This window comes from Ostrinia nubilalis, chromosome 2 (genome assembly GCF_963855985.1).
Source record: "Ostrinia nubilalis chromosome 2, ilOstNubi1.1, whole genome shotgun sequence".
In the NCBI taxonomy this organism is placed as follows: domain Eukaryota; kingdom Metazoa; phylum Arthropoda; class Insecta; order Lepidoptera; family Crambidae; genus Ostrinia; species Ostrinia nubilalis.
The window spans coordinates 11,315,104-11,337,388 of record NC_087089.1 but is presented as its reverse complement, the minus strand read 5'-3'; the positions used below and the strand labels follow the sequence as shown (position 1 = coordinate 11,337,388).

General features: G+C 34.9%; 1 protein-coding gene across 1 annotated transcript in view; it reads left to right on the top strand.

The window, feature by feature from the left end:
- LOC135083545 (extracellular sulfatase SULF-1 homolog) overlaps nucleotides 1-22,285 on the top strand; it is a 124,551-nt gene that overhangs the window by 44,347 nt on the left and 57,919 nt on the right. Inside the window, exons 2-3 of the mRNA XM_063978299.1 lie at nucleotides 11,831-12,672; nucleotides 13,266-13,405. Of these exons, the coding sequence (XP_063834369.1) occupies nucleotides 11,987-12,672; nucleotides 13,266-13,405 (826 nt within the window). The 5' untranslated portion in view covers nucleotides 11,831-11,986. The remainder of the gene's footprint in view (nucleotides 1-11,830; nucleotides 12,673-13,265; nucleotides 13,406-22,285) is intronic.

The following is a 22,285-nucleotide window of genomic DNA, read 5'->3' as shown; positions in this document are numbered from 1 at the left end:
TTCATTAGCAACTTTTACAACTTTTACCATCCTCCGGACGGCGCTTACGGCAACTTGGAAATTTAATTTCAAAAACTGCGACTGAGTTGGAGTAAAAAGACAAAGTAGTCACTATTGTCACTATTAAAGTGGTTTTCACAGATCAGAATTTGCTTATTGTGATGATGCTTTCTTTGTTACTAAGTAATTAGCCATAGCCATTGTTTTATTCGCGGTAATAAGAGTTTCGCGTAGAAATGTAGTTTCGTGCTCAAGATGAATTAGGTAATTTGTTTCTTTCTAGTTGTTTTGTATAGTCTGGTGTAATAAAGGATCTTACCTAAAGGTAAGCTTCCACCACCTTTAGGTATAAGTAATGTAGGTAGAGCCATACCACGGATATAGCTATTTAATTCTTTGTCACTTGCCCTACTTGCCACGAAAATTTTACTTCACTGTAAAGAACAAAATTAAATTGGCGATTAAAGGATATAACAGCGTGGTGAAAATGTTGTAAGGTATAAATGAGTTTTGCTTGCATTTGAGCTCAAAAAGACATACTTAGCTATCTATACGACCTGTAGCCTTATTCACGTAACAAAACTTCAACGACAACAAATCGCTGAGTTTGCGATCCTATCGAGTAATCGTTCTATCGAAATGACCCTTGTGAATACGGATTTAGAACTGTTTTTCAATGGGACGACTTCTGAACGTCAGCGAGATTTTGACTACTATACGTGAATTAGGCTACTGTTCGACTATACTACAAGTACACTATGGTACATCCAAGTATTTGTGGAATTAACGAAGGCGAACATTTTGCACTTAAAGGTTAAGTTTTGACTGCAATGGCCATTTTCACTTTCATGCACTTAGGTGCATGAGGTTACAATTGAGTGGTGGAAACTCAATGCATCAGCTTACGATCCAAGCAAGAAGTAATGGCCAAGCCACTCTACTGAAGTAGTTTGAATGGGTCTACAAATAGAGATCGCAAATGCGGTCCTCGCCCGCCATTATTCGCAATCAGTAGGAAACATTGTAGCTGGCCAGACGAGGATTTACTGTCGTATGAAGTGAGAACAAATTAACATTCCAATCTTGAGGTTCGTTTAGCACATTGTGCTAGTTAAGGTCTGTGGTTGGCTGTGAGGCTTCTGAGATTCAAGATGTAATTTACGAGTACAACCATTTATGATAACACATGAAATGAGGCGATCCTAGCCACTTGTTTAAAAAAAATCAAACATGAATCTAAGTGAAGCTTTGGGAATCAATATGGGTTTGTTTTTTCGTTATAGTTATATTTAAAGTAGATTTGGTTTCCAAACAAAGTCATACTCCAGAATCCGCAATATCAAAAAGTAGTTTGTTAGCTTTATAAGCTTTTTCTTGTTGTTGTCAGCCTTCGTTAAACGCTTTTCCATTTTCCTTAATGACCCCATTGTTGTTTTTGGGAAGAAAAACCGATGGTCATCATTATCAAAATATTTGCAAGTAATTAAATATTTCTAAAGACAGGTCTTTTTGAACGTCGATTGTTGCAAAACAACAACTTAAGAATTCAATATCCGTACGTAAAACATAATTAATGTTAAAATAAGCCAAAGGTGAAGTTTTGATATATTGACGTTTACACCAAGTTAACGGCAGCCAGCTCTTGGTTTTCGTTAATTAAAATAAAACACACACTCCGTTTGTTTTATTTTCTCTTTGTTCTCATAAGCTAACGTTTGGAGGAAGTTTATCTTGTTAAAGAGGGAAGTTGAATAATTATTCGGAATTAAATATTCTGTACAGTGTGCACCGTGTTTTGTTGAGAACTTGTTAAATTGTCGACGTGATCAACGGAATATGAAGCCAATTTCGGCCCCTACCAACGAATTTCGGGGAACTTATCATTTGATAAATATGCTCTACCTAAGAGTTTACTTGTTTCTGTACATAATATTATGTGAATTAAAACAGAGCGGTCTGGAAATCATTGGGCTGAAATGATGATGATGATAATGATGGTTTATCGTTTAATCAAGTCTAGTAACTATCTCATCGAGATGGTTAAACATCCTCCTCGGAATGATATTACAAAATTATCATATCGAAAAATCGATAGAGAGTGTGGCGGGGAGTATATTGGATTCCCATTTAATACTATATCAATATAATTAAACATATTTATCGAAATAAATTAGATAAGTATAGTTGAACAGTCTTATTTAAAGGGAAATTTCTTAATCTAGAGTCATTTATCACGACAATCGCTTACCCTATTTAAAACTTGTCGGTGCGCAAGTGGTTTTACTGCGGACCACTATTACCTAACACACATTTTAGTCACAAAATCACTCTTATTGCAACCATATAAGATGCTACATTGTAAAGCTAAACATGCCGTCTCTACAATACACTTAAGCAGAATATCTTCGAGATTGTCGAAGGAACATTGACCGATAGTAGGGGCTTTTAAACAGGTGATCGCTAATACCATTAGGAGCGTTGTAAAAGTGCACTTAAAAAAGAAATTAAGCAAGGCGCAGGACTCGACTTGGTTCAATAAGGTATAATGAGTTTGTGCCTTTGTTAAAGGAAACAGGAAAATCGGCCCTATTTTGTAACTGTTATCAGGCAACTTTGAATGACAATGAGTATAAAATAAAAGTGAATATTGTGATTGGAAAGTGTAGTGAAGTGCTTTAATAGGTAGGTATATTTGTTACTGTAACGGGAAAAGTAGAGAAAAATGCCACCGGTGCCGGTGATAAAAGGTGAATAAAAATTGCCTTATTTATCATAAGAGATCAAATTCGAAATAATGAATAAAACTACTATAATTCAATTAAGTAGGTATTCTGTGGATAATTATTATCTAAACGAGAAATCGTATGCTCTCAGAAAGCTGAAATCAGTGCGACATTATGACAAAATTAGAAGGAATTCAAAACTGTTATCTTGAAATAATGATGTAACTCCAATATTCACTCATTCATAAACCAAATAAGTAGGTACCAAGTAAAATTTCAAACCAACTTGAGCAATAGATCTCCACAACTTCATCGGGCAAACAAAAAGTAACTAATTCCTTACCCCGCTTTTTGGTTCCTGAATAAATGTTCCAAAAGTGTGGAATCTAAGCAAAGTTTGTTTTCAGGCCATTACCATTAGGGAGATTTACATAAAGCACTCGTAGTACAGTCAGCATCAAAAATTTATCTATACTTCTATACTAATATTATAAGTAGTAACTCTGTCTGTCTGTCTTGCTTTCACGCCTAAACCACTGAACCGATTTTGATGAAATTTGGCATAGAGATAGTTTGAGTCCCGGGAAAGGACATAGGATAGTTTTTATCCCGGTTTTTGAAACAGGGACGCCCGCCATAAAGTTTTTCTGTGACACAAAATTCCACGCGGGCGAAGCCGCGGGCGGAAAGCTAGTTTACAATAATGTAAAAAAAACTACTCATACAAACATTATCTTAAGAGTAAAAAAATATGCATAAACTGTGTTGAGTAATGACAACACTAAACATTTATTTATGGTTTAGAGTTTAAAAAGCTAGCTCAAAGTCTATGGTCACTCTCTGTGGAAAAATGGCCGACTGAAAAGTTTTGTTTTGATGTGCTCCGTTGTAATTTATATTTTGCATGTGTAAGATTGCAATAAACAAGCAAGTTGAAATAAATAATCATGGCGCTTTATTAATTAAACCCCATAACAACAATAGTTATGGGCCCAGAAGAATTTGTCACAAGAAATTAAGTTCAATCGCATCCACGAGTGGAGGACATTGTTGGAAAGGTTTATGGTACCGAAAATTACATCTACGAATATCATCGTCATCATGTCGTGTTCGAAAGACAACAGATATAACATTGCACAATTCAATGGGGAAGGATTTTCGAATTGGGCTTTTAGAATGAAAAGTATGCTAAATGAGGCAAATTGCCTGGGCGCTGTGATTGACGAAAATTTCTCCAAGAAAGCCGAAAATAAGAGCCTCGAAGCAAGGGCACAGGCTCTAATAATTAGCGCAGTGGCTGATAGTCATCTTCAATATGTACGCCAAGAAAGTGCATTTAAAATGTACAAAAACTTAGAGGAAAACTTCAAAGAAAAAAGTACAAGAGGAAAATTGTTTTTGAGAAGACAGCTGAACGAAATAAAGTATCTAGAGAGCAAACCACTGAAAGAACATTTTACCAAAATTCAAGAAATCTGCACTCAGTTGGAGGAGGCAGAATCAGTTTTGTCAGACGAGGAAAAAATTAACTACATACTTTTATCTATGCCAAAAAGCTACGAGGGCGTAGTCACCGCATTAGAGACAATGGGAGACCTGAAACTGAGCACAGTCATGGAAAGACTTCTCGCAGAGGAAGAAAAGAAGAAAAAGTTTAATGAAAACAACAAAGAGACGAGCTCGAGTGCCTTCAATTGTTACAACTGTGGGAAGCCAGGCCATAAGAAATACCAGTGCAGAGGTCGAGGACAAGGAAACAATTATTCTACAGGGCGAAATTATACTACTGGATCGGGACAAACATATAGAGGAGGAAATAACAATTCAGGAAGAGGATTCTACAATACAGGACGAGGATACTATACTGGACAAGGATACAATACAGGACGAGGACAAGGATACAACAATACAGGACGAGGACAAGGATGGAGCCATGGCCGAGGGAGAAACTACCAGAGTCAAGAACGGAGAGAGGAGAGTAATTATACGGAAAATAATCCTAGTGCATTTGTGAGTGAAAATAATCAGTGTGAAGAAAGTGTGCAAAAATATAAGTGTGCAGAAAAGTATTGCGAACTACAATTTTGTGTGGACTCAGGGTGTTCAGATCATTTAGTTAACACAAGAGAACATTTTGTGGACTATATACAATTAACAAAACCACGTCTCATTGCTGCTGCCAAAAATGGTATTAATTTACAAGCAATAGGAATTGGCAACATAGAGGTAATTAGTAAGGTAGGCAACAGGCAATATAAATGCATAATTAAAAATGTTTACTATGTCCCTGACTTAAGAAAAAATTTATTGTCTGTATCAAAAATGGAAAATGCTGGTTTGACTGTCAGTTTTTCTCAAGGTAAAGTAAGAGTTTTTGAAAAAGATTACATACTAATGATTGGTAATAATTCTGGAACTTTGTACACAGTGAATGTTTTAGTAACTTCAGTAAAATCTTGTTATTTAATTAATAAACCTGATGTAAATCTTTATGAATTGTGGCACCGACGTTTTGGTCATTTGGGTTCAAGTAATTTAAATTTATTGGCGAAAAATTGCATGGTAAAAGGTTTATCGGACTTAAAAAATAAAACGACACAGAGTGATTTATGTGAATCTTGTTTATTGGGTAAAAGTACTAGACAGCCATTCAATCATAAAGGCTATAGAGCCAAGAAACCTTTAGAATTAGTTCATACTGATGTATGTGGTCCAATTTCACCAACCACTTGGGATGACAAAAATTATTTTGTCACTTTTATTGATGACTTTACACATTTCACTATGGTATTTTTGATAAAACATAAATCTGAAGTTTTCAAAAAGTTTTTATATTATTATAACATGGTAACTAAACATTTTAATAGTAACATTTTAAAATTGAGAATGGATAATGGGCGCGAATACTTGTCTAATGAGTTTAGGGATTTTTGTAACAGAAATGGAATAGTCATGCAGCATACAGTACCTTATAATCCGGAGATGAATGGTGTGGCGGAGAGAATGAACAGAACCCTCATGGATAAAGCGAGAACAATATTGATAGATGCAGGAATGAAAAAAGAATTTTGGGGAGAAGCAGTATTATATTCTACGTACGTTACAAACAGGAGTCCAGTTGCAGGAAGAGATACTACACCTAGTGAATTATGGGAAGGAAGAAAACCTGATGTTTCGAATTTGAGAGTATTTGGATCCATTGCTTACAATCACGTTCCTAAAGAATTGAGGAAGAAATTGGATGACAAAGGCAAGAAAATGATAATGATTGGATATAATGTAGGAGGATACAAATTATTTGATGAAGAAAATAACATGGCAGTGACGGCAAGAAATGTGATATTTGATGAAAACCTAAAGAAACCGGAAAAGACAATTTTTATCCCTGACTATACAGAGTGTGAAAATGAAGAACAGAAACCAGACAGAACAGGAGGAGAAACTAGTATAGAGAATGAAGAAGAAAAGAACCAAACTTCTGAAAACAATGAAAATGAGCAAGAAAGTGAAGAACTGGAAAAGGAAGAACAAGAAAGACAAAAAAGGAAAAGACAGAAACCATTATGGCAGAAGGACTATGTTGCGGATTTTGACGAAGAAAGTGATGAAGCTCTATTTGCATTATTAAGCAGTCAACATGAAGACACACCGGTAAGATATGAGGACATTGAAGAGAGAGAGGACAAAAATGATTGGTTAAAAGCTGTAAAAGAGGAACTTAAAGTTTTAGAAGAAACGGAGACATTTGAAATCGTACCAGAACCGAAAGATAAGAAGATATTAGATGGAAAATGGGTATTTACAAAGAAAGAGACAGAAAGAGGTAAATTATGTAAAGCTAGATTAGTCATTAGAGGTTTCCAACAGGAAGAGAAATTTGAAGACATCTATTCACCGGTATTGAAACTACAAACGTTAAGGACATTGTTATCAGTAGCTGCTAAGAGGGATTATACTATACACCAAATGGACGTGAAAGGAGCCTTTTTGTATGGGAGGATTGACGAAGATGTATACCTAAAACCACCAAAAGGAATGAATGTTAAAGAAAATTGTGTACTCAAACTCAAGAGATCGTTATATGGACTGAAGAAATCACCTAAATATTGGTATGAAAAATTCAATGAGACTATTACTTCTTATGGTTTTAAACGCTCGGATAATGACTATTGTTTATATATTAAAGGGGAAACATACTTACTTTTATACGTAGACGATCTATTAATTCTTGGACAAAATATTAAAGATATCAATTCAGTAAAAGACTTTTTGAAAGCTCAATTTAAAATGAAAGATTTAGGGGATAATAATTTAACTTACTTGGGTATTTCTATAAGAAAGAGTTCTGAAGGAATTTTTATTGATCAGTCAAAGTATCTCAAAAGAATTTTAAAACTGTTTAATATGTCAGATTGTAAAGGCTGTAACACACCTATGGATCATAACTTTAAATTTGATGACAACTTGGAAATTGACTTGTCTTATGAAAAACAATGTAGATCTCTCATAGGTTCTCTCATGTATGCAACTGTAGGATCAAGACCAGATTTAGCTACATCTGTCTATTATTTAAGTAGATTTCAATCAAAACCTAATGCCGAACTTTGGCGTGCTTTAAAGAGATTATTGAGATATGTTAAAAAGACAATTAACTTTGTATTACTTTATACTAAAAATGACTTAAGTGAACCACTTGTTGGATATGCAGATGCTGATTTTGCTAGAGATAATGATCGAAAGTCAACATCTGGATATTTATTTAAAGTTTATAACAATACTGTTGTATGGAAATCTAAAAAGCAAAGTAGTGTTGCACTTAGTACAACTGAAGCTGAGTATGTTAGTTTGTGTGAATCTGTAATGGAAGCTTGTTTCATGATTAAATTACTAAATGACCTAAATATAGATGTTCCAACTGTAACTATTTTTGAAGACAACCAGAGTACAATTAAATCGTTGAAAGGTTGTGATATAAAGCGATTAAAGCATATTGATGTAAAATTTAATTTTGTTAAACAAAAGGTTGAAGAAAATTTGATAAATATTGTTTATGTTAATTCTAAAAATCAGTTAGCTGATATCTTAACTAAGCCTTTAAGTAAAAATGTATTCTATAGTTTAATTGAAGGTTTGGGACTGTATGAATATGTAAATAAATGTTTATGTTGAGGAAGAGTGTTGAGTAATGACAACACTAAACATTTATTTATGGTTTAGAGTTTAAAAAGCTAGCTCAAAGTCTATGGTCACTCTCTGTGGAAAAATGGCCGACTGAAAAGTTTTGTTTTGATGTGCTCCGTTGTAATTTATATTTTGCATGTGTAAGATTGCAATAAACAAGCAAGTTGAAATAAATAATCATGGCGCTTTATTAATTAAACCCCATAACAACAATAAACTGTAATATTTATGAACATTTTTTGAGTGTAAAATATAACTATTTGGGTAGACTGTGAAGTATTTTGATCACTGACTGTGCCTATATTTTTGATGTCGACTGTTCAACTTCCGAACTGATTAACTCGGAGTTTATAAGGGTTCGTTAACATTATAAAATGGCCGCCCAAAATACTTTCCGTTTTTCATCCCACATCGCGATTCATAAAGTTTGAAACGGCATTTTATTATCTTGAATGACACTTGATTTTGATGACTGACAAATTCACAACAATACGCTAATGATTTTTAACATTTCTATTACATTTTTATATCTTGAAAAACTACTACGACATCGTAAAGGTAGCAGGGAAGCGCTGGATGCAGGCCGCTACCAATCGATCAACGTGGAAAGCATTAGGGGAGGCCTATGTTCAGCAGTGGACGTCCTGTGGCTGACATGATTATCTTGAAAAACATTATTTGAATAGCTATGAATATACTAGTGAACCCTGAAACCACATATTAAGTGGGTAGTTACGAATTGTGATGCCAAAGATTTATAATTCTTTTGATTAATTAAGTACTTAATAATTTCATAATATTAATAGCAAATAAATAATTAATATTGATTAACGATATCTATAAATTTATATTAGCTTTAATTAGCTGCTTCTAGCTATAAATCTATGTTAACTTTAACGTTTACTAGGCATTTTATAAACTGACATTTACGGATCATGTTTTTTATTCTTAAATAATTATGTGCTCGTCTCGGTTTTGAACTAATTAATAAATCAATTAGTCAAATAAAAACAACAACATCTATTTTTAGGCTTTCAATCGATGCCGCCTTTAATTAATCTTAGCAATCGACGGATAACGCATAATAATAGAGGAGACTGGGGTGAGTTGTAACAGAGGAAAGTTGTGACACCAGGGGGCTTAGTGCGAGGTGACATTAAACGTCATCGCTAGTGACTGCGTAAACAATTAGATTAAATGCTATGATACTCATAGATACAGCGTCCCTAAGCGGATACTATCAAGAATTAAAATCTTCATAGATTATTTTGACGCACTCGCTAGTAACTACAATTTCAATGCAAATTGCAAACTAAGCCCACTGAACTAAAAAATGCACCATTTATGTTACGAGCTCACTAAATAGTCAAATCGACAATGTCACAACTCTCCTCTGTTACCACTCACCTCGGTCTCCCCTAAAACATCTAGAGGCGTAACATACAATTTTAAACGTTGAAATCCGAGGTTATTGTACCCATCGTCAAAACAATCTAGCCTAGGAATAGTCTAGCTAGACTTAGCAAATATAGAGCTAAATATACCTACACTAGCGTGCTTTCATCTCGTAAACAACACGTGCAAAAACCCCGTTTTACATTTTACATTGTGTAAACAAAAGAAGTTGTGGAAATACACTCGCAAGCTCCGAGCTTTATAATATAAACTGTTTACATTGTGGTAGTGTTTGATTAATAGACAAGAAGTTGCAAAATATGTAAGTGAAAAGTAAAAAGCTCGTAATACTTATTGTGCCATGAATTGTCGGTTTTTATTTTCGATTTCTTTTTTTTTATCGCGTGAAAAGTGACGATAGACAACAATATTTTAAACTCGAATATTATTCATGGGTTGGATCACAAGCAGCTTCTGCGTATAACATGAAAAATAAACTGCTTGAAACTTTCAGAATACCTACACGGGTTATTTGTCTGAACCGATAAACTAACATAATGTATAGGATAATGTTTCTTAAAGATGTAGGATGTCCAAATTCCCCCTTGAAGAATTTCATCACTTCAGTAATGTAACAAACTTTTGAATGGTATTTACGTACGCAACATCATAAATGAGTCCTATGTGACAAAATAATAAATGGAAATAAACAGCGAGCTCCTGTGTAGTTTTACTTGTCACACAGACTAAGCCATAAAATTTTCAGAAATTTAAACTTTTTCCAAAATCCTTAACACCCTGTATATTCGGCGGACATCGATCGTCCACGGCCCCATTTGTCCGTCCCCAGTCTGTCCGGCACTCGTAAGTCAAGGCACCACCACTCTGTTGTGACTATGGGACTATTTATTGCGGGCTTCATTTTGGTGACAACATATGAGCTGGATATTGCACGAGTTTCAACAGAATGTACTGCATGTAGGGTGTAAAATTACATATGAGTGAATTATTTTTAATACAATTCGAACAATAGATTTTAAAGTTTTAAATGCAAATTAATGCTTTCAGTATGAGATTTAGAGTAGTAGGTTTGTTAAATTAAAAATGTTATTTCGTGGTTGATTGACGTGTGCTGGTACTTGACATTATAATTATGTTTATATAACAATATAGAACCATATAGAGCGCCAATGTACCATCCTAGACTGCATCTCACTTAACACCAGGTGCGATTGCGCTTAAATACCATTCTTGTTATGCATAAAAAAAGAGTCACCCTGTATATATCCTACACTAATAAATTACATACAAAATTATACACATACAGAGAGGTATAAAGTAGAGTTTTGTTTTAAAGGTTAAAATAATGTTAAACCACCTTCAATTTCCTGTAAACTGTAATCTGATGTAGATTAAAGTATTTTTAGTAGATAAACAATCGGTTTTCTTAGAACCGCTCCTCACCTCCTGCATAACGGTGACGTAATGCAAAATACGCCGAATTGCAAGGAATTTGCGACCATTAAAAATGTTTAGGCATTAAATTAGCAGGAAACTGGCCGTTAATAATTAACTACTGCCAATACATCAAACGCATCGACAACCGCAAGGAACTGCTAACCCGACAACGTTTTCCGAAGGTTCGAATGTTTCCATCTCTCTCGCGCAAAGAGAGGTGCTAGAATGAGTGACAGTGACAGATAGACCCGAAATGACTTAACGGTGTTAGTAGCCTGCCCCGTTTATTTACGGGAGCACGACCGGTCCAATCCGCTAAAAGCAGTGAGCGATTGATGCCTTGGTCGGCTGCTATTAAATGCCCTCGATGCCGATTACTCCAAGAGAAATATACTTTCAATACGCAAGGAAAATAGCGTAGAAGCATAACTCTTCGTATTTAATTCTCACTATCAATTAATACACAACGTTTAGTCACTGCTTACATAAATAATTTGCGAACCGCGTGTTACCTGCATCAAATCAGTAACTCGTAGCTGGTAAGACCAACTTAGTATTTTTTTTTTACAAAAAATATAATAAATCCTTTTTTCATTGAGTGAGGTATGTTGCTGTAGAGATCAAACTAGCGCCTATTCTACCTCGTACACTGGCCGTACAAAATGAATAGTATAAATAATACTGGCTGGCATTTACGACTTCTGAATTAATGGGCTCTAATCTCAATTCGTAGACTAAATGGCAAATAGGTACTTATCGTCACTCCAACGCTAATTTTAGGTTGTGTTAGCCCGCAGTGCAAGACGTTGACTTTGAAAAGTTATTAAAAGTTTACCTAATGTCATATCAAATGCACAGTTTTCTTTTCGTTGCGTTTCGCCATTTCTAAGCATTTTCTGTTCACTGTCTCTACACCAAACGAAATATATTTTCAATATTCAACACACTCATAGCATAAACATGGAAAAGGCGTTGAATATAAATGGATACATCCACTTTAAAATATACCTCAAGCAACCGCAATAAACTCTTATGATGAACAAGTTCATTCAATTTATTACTTTTTGTTTCAGGTAGTGGATCAAGATGTCGCATTGCACGAAGAGCCGGCGTAAGTCGTTAAATGTTTTAACGACGTAATTTCCCCCACTCCATAGAATATAAAATTGTTCGAATATAACTTCATAGAAGTTGAAATTGTGATAGACTAACAATACCTAATATTCAATATGAATTTTAAGTTCATATCTCTACTTCTAACATGGAACTTCTTATTGATATCTGCAAAAATAGACTCGGCAGAAGAAGACGATGCTGCACGAGCGAGGATGTTGAGGAATAGAGAGAACAACCGTAATCGTACCACCTTTAATGGGACTCTAACTGATGGTCCTGAAAGACGGTACTTCAGACACAGGAACAGTTCCAAATTCCGCGGTGACAGGCACAGATCTTGGGAAAGAGATCACGAGACTAGACGTGATAGAAGGAAGCTGCCGTCTAGCCATTCGAAAGAAGATCAGATCCCTGGCAATCGTACTGAATTTGTGAATAATAAAAGGGATGATAAATCTCGCAAAACAGACAAGCATTGGAATAGGAGTAATGTAGACAAGCTGCCAGTGAGACGGCCTTTGAATCAGAGCAAGATGCAAGATAGGGCTCATCCGTTGCCTGTGCGCGAGAACACAACAAGATCTAGGCTTAGAATGGCGAATAAATGGCAGAATGGTGGTTACATTCCGTATCCTCAGCCGAGGGAGAGGAAGCCAAACATCATTTTGATTCTTACTGACGACCAAGATGTGGAGTTAGGCAGTCTGAACTTTATGCCCAGGACAATGAAAGCTATAAGAAGCGCTGGAGCGGAGTTCCGGCATGCTTACACCACGACACCCATGTGCTGTCCATCACGGTGAGCCATAATTTTTGTTTTTGTAGTATTTTTTCTGATTCGTACTAACCATACCTAATCATTACATATTTATACCAACTTTACCTATATCTTTGCATTAAACACTTGCTTAGGCAATGGTCAAATTTGACAGATGTCAAATGACAAGTGGTTAAATATCAGAAAAAATGTTTTTCGAACAATGGTTAGCTTGACTTTTAGTACATTTTTTAACTATTAGTTAACATTTTGTTAATATTTAACCATTAGTAGCAAAATTTAACAATTTGTTATTTTAACTATGAATCAAAAACTGGGCTTTAATGTTCATTTATCTTTTCTCTTGACTCGGAAGTTCTAGGTGCGATTCCTAGGTGGACACATATAGTACAAAAAGCACTTTGTTATTTGTTAAGTTTCATTAGGAAGAAGCGTCTTATGTTGCAGGGGACACTTCAGTTATCAGTCCGATTGTGCATTGTTAGACCATGGAGGCTAAGAAGACTGAAATTAATTAAAGTAGAGCCTAAAGTTGCTTTTTGCTACCACTGCATACGATAGAAGACGAAGAAGGATATCATATCCTAAATTAAATTATCTTCTTTCATCCTCAGGAGTTCCTTGCTGACTGGCGTGTACGTGCACAATCATAACGTGTACACGAACAACGACAACTGCTCGTCTCCGCAATGGCAAGCCACACATGAGACCAACACCTTCGCCACTTACCTCTCCAATGCTGGCTATCGAACTGGTGAGTACAATCAAACAATTGATATTACTGTCTCTTTTCACCATAGAGCAAGCAACATTTGATAGAAAGTGACAAAGCCTTTAAGAGCAAAATGCTGTAGGTTTTTCAGCAATGTCTTTATTAATAAGATCACTACACTAACATGACTAAGCTCAAAAATCTAAGGAGTGCTTTTCGAATGAAACTCTTTCAATGTAAAGTTATATCTATGGTATTTATAAATATGCGCGTAATTATGATTTATGATTCCATCGAAATAATTTTAAAATGATTTTGTTGGGTAGGTACTAGACATTTTAATCATAGGTACATCTGTTTTTAGTAAAATATAATTTATTTATGCAAAGACTACCATGTTTTTTTTCCATGTCAAGAGCATTACGAAGTGCTTATTCTTTTTTTAAACATTATCATTTTTAAAGTTTGAAGTCGAAGGCAGTAAATCGTCTACTTAAAATAAAACTACTTTTAAAAGTTAAAAGCTTATTAATATTTCTCAGAATAAAAAGATTGTGCATTACAATATTTGATTGCCAATAAATTACGCTGTTAAATCCTTTACGTATATCAACGTCTTAATATTTGTCCTATACATTTATTCGTGTTTAAACCCAATAAATTACGTCTCTCCCAATCTAGGTAAATGAATACTTGTGCATGGCTTAAAGATAGATTTATGGTTTATTAAGGACAGCAAGTGGAGAGCGAATTGCTTGAATCATGTGGCTAATGATTAGACATCGGATTATATGCATTTGCATTATTGCATATGCAAACGCATATAATGCTATTTTTATAGCGTTATTGCATATTTTGGTACTTTTTCATTGACAGTGCTTATTTTAGTATTTATACGTGTTAGACGTGTTGTACTTCGCCGTCGTCCCCACACCAAACATCAACACATCGCCCTCGCACGCACTGCGAGAGCGCATTGAGAGCGATCCGTACCAGTGTTGCCAGTCGGGTCTTGTCAGAAATTACCAGAAATATAAAAAAATGTAACCTTTTTGAATAAAAAGGGGGGGTTGCGGAGCGAAAATGAATGACCATTCCATGAAGACCGAAAAGTGACCGGTCGTATAAAAACGTTTCCTGGATTTGCGTTTTATTATCGAAAAACATTCGCTAAAATTCATTTTTTTTAACAAACAATAAATCAAATTCATGTTTAAATGCAGTTTATGACATAATTTTTAAATTGTCACTATTAATATTTTTTACTATATTTATATTGTCACAAGAATTAATATATTTATATTGTCACAAGAATTACAACCAATAAGTACCTATATAATTAATTAATTATGTATTGTGAAAATAAAGTTAATTCTAATAATGTTTTTTTGATTGTGCATATTTTGTGCATATTTCGCCCTTTTTTAGTGCATATTTGCATGCATATTTTGGCATTTTGATAGTGCATATAATCCGATGTCTAAATGATCAATTACTACTGGTATAGGCTTGTTCGAGATCGGATTTCGTAATATTAGACTTGGTGTTATTTACAGACATATTGGTAACGTTTTTTGGGGGAAAGCGTTACAATATCCAAATATAAGGCTGAGTTGCACCAACTGACATTAACCGTAACTACAACAATAACCGGTGCTTTTTGTATGGAGTTTGACAGATCTTTGACGTTTGTTAAAGTCAAAGTTAGATGGTGCAGGAACCCAGCATAAGTGTGGTACTTTACTGAGTCAATTAGAAATCGCGTCGCGTTTTTCCGTATTTTTTTTATCCTGAGTGTCTTTTATATCTTACTTATCAACCTCAAACTTGAACTTATTCAGATTAAATAAGGAAAAAAAAAGATAAAGAAGTTTAAATTACATTTCCACCGATATACGATTATCAAGAAACTTTATTTCACAAACAGCCAATAAGTTTCTACGCAATAAAACTCATGTTTAACAAATCGAATAAATAAAGTCTCCAACTCATTTAACATAAAAAATTCAGTCTGGACGCTATTAAACGTAATAAGTTAAAGCATAGGCTATAAAATAATGCCGGTAGCCATATTGGCGACTATTACTTGTAATGACACTGTTTTTTGTTGACAATCTAATAAACGGTGCAAATTGCACACACAGAAATTTATTTTAGGGTTGTCAATGAAGTAAGCAATAAGGAACTAGCAATAATCAGTGAAAGCACGTTTCCGTCGAACATATTTTGCAAAACGACTTAAATAATATGTATTTCCGACTTGTCTCTTTCACTCAATTTAATGTATGAGAGAGATGCTAAGAGCCAACATATCGAAATGGTTTGTGGAATAAACGTAAATATGTACCTATTGTGCTGCTGCTGCTGCTTGTCAGTAATATTTACTAATGTTTATTGACGCATTTAATACAAGTATGAAATTCATTACTTTAAAGTGTATATTTACTGCGTATTTGAATTAAATAGAGCTAAATAACTCATAAAATTATGTACGACACAATTGAATTAGCTTTGCATTAAGTTTTCAGTCAGTCAAACAATTTATGCGGTTTTTACATTAGGTTCAATAAAACAAAATCAAATGGTAATTAACTGATATTAAATTGGGTTTTCATTTTTTAGACGCTGAACTATGTGATAAATAATTTTCACAATAGTTTAAGATGTCGTGATTGGGGATTTGATAGTTGAAACGCTTAAATAATTACAGCGAAGCCTTCAAAAATCTAACCCGGGGAAACCCGCGTGTCAGCCCTAGTTACTAATGAAGTCGTGCCGTAATGTGCCATACGGAGTAATACGATACCTTAACACCTGAGAATTCACGATACGCGTTGTATTGGCGGCGATTTGTCTATCTATACGCGTAGAATAGTCAGCAGGTACTGGGTTTATTTAAGGTTTTAAAGGATAGCTTTACTTTTATGGCCTTCTACTAGCTTTTGGCCAATGACTTCGTCTGCATGAAATGTTGTCTGTCACAGAATAGATAAGACTCTACCGCGATTAAAACTATTTCATCAAAATCTCATGTCCATTCCCGGGAAACTATTTCATCAAAATCGGTTAAGTGGTTTAGGCATGAAAGTACTTCCTACTTCCCTGATCTAGACCTGTCCAAACTACCAATTGTTTTTATTAATTTGTTTGTTAAACACATTCGTGACAATAATACTAATAAAGCTAAGACTTGATGAGCTGCCATAAACGATGTCATGGCTCAATTGGACCTACCAATGGCTTGACATGCCTTTCCAAGCAATCCTTAAATATTTATGTTTTTTGGACAGTCAGTTCAATTTTGCAATATTCTCAACAAAATGCATCATGCAAACAAATGAACAAATGTCATTGCATTCTTTTCTTTGAATAAAATTTTGCCAATTTTTGTAACACCTATGAGACCAATCTAACAGTGTAACCTAAATGCGAATAGTAGACGCTTTCTGCGTAATATTTAACGGTAATTTATTTCGATATCAAAAAAGCCAATCACCGTAATTTTTTATCGTGATTAATGCAATTTAAAAACCGTTATGAAATAAAAATCCACATCAATCTGCGGCGCTAAGTGTTAGAGTCCCTGCAGACTACAGGCTTTTATCGGCCAATACTAAATCGGTATGGGTGCGAGCGGCACAGGTATGGATGAGGGAGGCCCATGTCCAGCAGTGGACGTCTTTCGGCTGAAACGAACGAACTAAATCGGTGTAATTTTGTGATTTGTCCATATTGACATCCTAAAGGCCCGAATTCGATTTATTTTTATTTTTTTATGCATAACAAGGCAGGTATTTGACCACAATCGCACCTGATGTTAAGTGGGATGCAGTCTAGGATGGTACATATCTGCCCTGTAAGTGCCTATTTACTCTCGCCTTGAAGAGGCCCGGATTATAGTTTTCGGGAAAGACAGCAGCAGGCAACGAATTCCAGTCCCTAGCAGTTCGCATTATAAAAGAGTAATCGAAACGCTTAGTGCGAGCTGGTTTATTATTGGCTGACAAAAGTCTGTAGTCTGTGAGGACTAACCCTGGGTTAAATACTAAGGCTGGGTTGCATCACCTTACTTTGACCGTAACTATGACGATAACGGGTGTTTTTTGTATGAAGTTTGACAGATTTTTGACGTTTGTCAAAGTTAAAGTAAGATGGTGCAACCCAGCCTTATTGTAGTACCACAAATTACTGAAGTTATTTTACATTAATAAACTTTTAAATCTGGATACAAAATTCTCCATACAAAAAAATCGGTTATAGTTACAGTTAAAGTTAAGGTGATGCAATCCAGCCTAAGAGTTTTAAATCAGTATTGAAGATTAATTATTAAAGTACGAAAATTACATGGATTTGGTATCTGCCGATTTCTCATACAAATTACGAGTACCTACATAGAAGCCGACCAAACTATAGGCCAAAAAATAAATCTGTAGTCTGCAGAGACTCTTACTCAGCACAAAAAGCACTAATTTGAATGCGTTGAGTCGAGTACTTGAGATTTGAATGGCCACCATCAATTATAGAGCCAATATAATAAATCCGTAACTATTTAATAAACGTTTGGTAATCTCGTTAACGTGGGCGCCTCTATCATTAATAATAATAAGTAATCCGAACAAATTACTGGAGGGTTAACGACATCTGAAGAGTTTATTAGATAGTAAATGATGTTTTAATTTTCCTGTGCGCAATTGAAGTTTATTTTATAGTAAGTTTCAGCCTGTGGCTTCGCAGTAGATTATTTCTATGATGACAGTCGCAGATATAGTTAGACACTTTCTGCGACAGTAGTTATAAAAACTTTACCATTCAAGTTTTCTTTGAGAAAAATGTATTTTGTCCAACTTGTCTCTACAATAATAAAATATTTTTTTTGGCTCAGATATGTATGTCTAATTAGATTAAAATAAATACGCAAGTTACATCTTCAATTTTCGGTACACTTTTAATAGATTGACTTTTTTAAAACTTGTAGTTATTTGAGATAAAGCACTAAACTTCTTCCAGAGTTCTTTTCATGGAATTAGCTATACTGTATTATCGAAAACAGAAAGCAATTTGTCTCCAACACACAAAAAAGGCGACATGTAGCCGTAGTCTTATAAACTATGTACTAAATAACTAATAGAGGAACGTAGAGCGCTTACCCGTCAGAAGTAAGTGATGCAATAGAGTCAGGAATGCTGGTTGACTCACGGTTATCTACTGGCTCTCTATACATATATTTAGTTAAATTAAAGCAAACAGAAACGGGCGGAAATTATGCCTTTAGGGTGTTTGTCTAACTTAATACCTATAATTAAAAAAAAAAATAACCTAAATAAAGTTAGGTAAAGAAAAATCTTGTATAAATTAATTATGGGTGTAATTGAGTGATTATTACTTTTCTATAAAACCGATTTTACCTGTAGTTTTTTCAACGGATGTAAAATGAAATTGGCTTTGCCGGCTTTGAACGAGAAAAATCACAATTTCCTTGCTATTAATTTTAAAAATATGCCAGTGGTATCAATAATTATAATTAGTATACGATACCATATCAAAGTTAATCTCCTTCCACGTGTAGGTAAGTGATGCTTATCATTTTACTAAAGCACAAATTGTTTATAAACTCTACACGCTGCATGAATGGAAGTGTTTCCATGGCTACACAAATTGCTTCCAATCAGAGCCGTATATTGAATAATAGCAAAGCTATAGCAACTAGTGATGTAATCCGCACCTAGGACAGCCGAGTCATGCCAGGTCATCCGGATAAGATCGTCCTATTAGAGCAAGAGCCAGACTTTCGTTATTTTATAAAAGATGAAAGTTTGTCAGCGCATGCTCTCAGCGTAGGTATAAATAAGAACGTTGGACTATCATGAAATTTGAGCCATTGTGGCTTTGGCAGCTACCCTAAAATGTTGAAACGGTCAAAACTGTCTTTTCAGCAGCAGCTCAGCTTTTATAAAATAACGAACTTCTTAAAGTCTTCAGTTATCTTCGGGATTGCTACCATGTACCTTTTTATTTACGAGCCTCCGATATTCCGGTACTGTTGCAAGCGCCATGATCACGGAGTAACTGAAGAAATAGTGCCAAAATATCAGAGACTAGTAAAAAAAAGGTACATAGTAGCAATCCTGTAGATAATTCTAACGAAGGTGTGGCGACCACTGGCTCTTAGTCCACATCATATCGTCATCCGGATGAGATACTATCGTCTCCCCAAACAGCAAGGACACTTCCATCTACATTAGATGGGTCGAATCAGATGGGCAGATCGCCGACGTCCGCCGACCCACGTGCCTGCCTACACTCCAGGGGTGCCAGACTGTGATCCAGTTCCATATTGCAAAGGAGATAAATGATCAACTGATTATACGTAATCCAATTGACCTACTTTTTTTGTGTGAGACGACGACGAATTTGCACACAATCGAATTATCTTTTCGTTTGGTGACACTTACTCGTATGTAGAGCAGATATTATTTTTTAACCTACTCGTAAATACAGACCGCTAATGATCTTTGCTTCTAATAGTAATAAGGCAGATTTTTGCTTCTTGGACATTAATTTTTTATCAAAAAAAAGAAACATTTAATATCAATAATAATTTATAGAACAAATAAAAGCTCTTAACTAGGTCAGAAAAATACATAACAAAAGAAAAGAAAAATTCTGAAACGAAAAGTTTACCCTACTGGGACAAAGACAGTTTTTATGTGTCTCGTATTAGAAAACTTGCTGGATTTCACCATAACTTCAAAACTAACAAGGAGCAAAAAGCTCTTATAGAATTTTGGTGAACGACCAAATTGCACTCGAAAAAATGAGTATTAAATTAAACAATTTTTCTTTCCTTCTTTCTATGTTATGCCTGTTAATAAATATTTAAAGAAGTTGACATGCATTACTTAACTCATAAACGATTAAGAAAGTTCTAGTACATGACGATCTTTGTGTCACTTTTCTGCAAGTTTCTTAAAATTTAGCTAGTGTACTAGACAATTTCCACACCCCTGCGCTACAACATTCAGCGCGAATCTCGGAACTTAGCAGTGCAGTTTACAAACAATTTTCTGTCTAGCACAGCGTCCACCATAGATTTATGTCTCGCGTGGGCATACAATTGTTCATCTTGGGTAGCCAATGTTTGAACGCTATTACATACTTGATTAATTGATGTCTACGACTGCTGTGTTCTTCAGAATGTTCTTGAAGGTTTATTTGTTAATGGAATTTAGTAGCCATTGTCTTGCTTGAAGTAAATCATCCGTGTAGATTGCGTTGACTTCACAAGCTATCTTTAGGAACTGATTACCTTTTTGCTAGTGTTTGCAGAAATGATTGGGTTTCAAAGTTTGTGCTATGTTAATTTAAGCAAATTTTTGTTTCTAATTAGAAATTCTCATTCTTTTGTCAGATGTGCTGCTAAGGTCAGACTCTATAAATTGCCTTATGTGTCTGTTTTCTCCAAATCTTAATCAGATTAGGTTTCAGGTGGTCAGGTAAATTTAAAATCTGATAAAACTGGGCAATTAATTTGTGCCCCAGTTATTCCCATAACCAGGACGTATATGCGCATACGATATAGGTGTTAGAAATGAAATAGTAGATGTTTTAATATAATATTAGTTATGTTACAAGTATCTGATAAAACGGAAAATTTGCTAGCAGACTCGAATTAATTCTGATCACTATTAATTATACACATCATATTTAAACGGTTCAAAACCGTAAGAAAGATTATCCTTGCGTTTTCCGTTTCTCATCCCAACTAGTCCCAACTAATATTATAAATGCGAAAGTAACTCTGTCTGTCTGTCTGTCTGTCTGTCTGTTACGCTTTCCCGCTTAAACCTCGCAACCGATTTTGATGAAATTTGGCATAGAGATAGTTTGAGTCCCGGGAAAGAACATAGGATAGTTTTTATCCCGGTTTTTGAAACAGGGACGCGCGCGATAAAGTTTTTCTGTGACAGACAAAATTCCACGCGGGCGAAGCCGCGGGCGGAAAGCTAGTTGGAAATAATTTTGTAGTATTACATTACTCACGATGTCAGAAGCACTCTATTTAAAATAAGTAATCACAGACCAAGTGCTTCCTTATTATAGAAATAAGATGGTGTTGCCAGCCGAAGTCATATGTCTGCGTCCATTTATTTATTGCAATTAGAAAGTTGTAGCTATTTAAGCACTTCTGTAAGTTGTAGCAATTAATTTAATAATGTCCCCGTTTCTAGACATAGTGTTTGTAATAAATATTTATTCGATGCAACGGTAAACACTGTAGATTTGCTGGTTTAGATTGGTGTAATTGGGACATATTTGTCTATTGAACATTTTAGTCTGGTTTCTGTCTGTTTTTTACTCGCATTCGGCCTGTCTATCTCCCAACTGGGGAGTCTTACATACAGGATGGAATTTTGTAATGCCATCTGAAGGGAATGTAGATACTCTTAATTCTGTAGATGGAAAATACTCAAAGAAAACATTTCTTTATTTTTCAAAATAATGAAAACATGTTTCCGAAAATTCACTTGACACACCCGGGAATCGAATCGACTAAAATCAAAAATTACACTCTGGACCAGCTCTAATTGCTAGCGGGGTGAAATCTTTGATTAAGTTGCCAATTAATGTTTATTGCTATCAATTTGAAGGCCTTTACTAGAGTTAACTATTATTATATTAGTATTGTATTAGTATATTAGGTACTTAGGAAGCTATTTCCATCATAGAAAGGTAGCTTACCTTCCATTACAGCAGAAAACTTGATAAACTAGACACTCGACGTGCGATTAATTTGACTATAACTCAAGCAGAAACATTTGCTTTCGTTTTATCATAGTCTTTCTCATATCTTTTGTACAGTCGTCAGCACATCAGACGAAATTTTTGTTGAAAAATAGCATCTATCACAACCACATAGCTGTC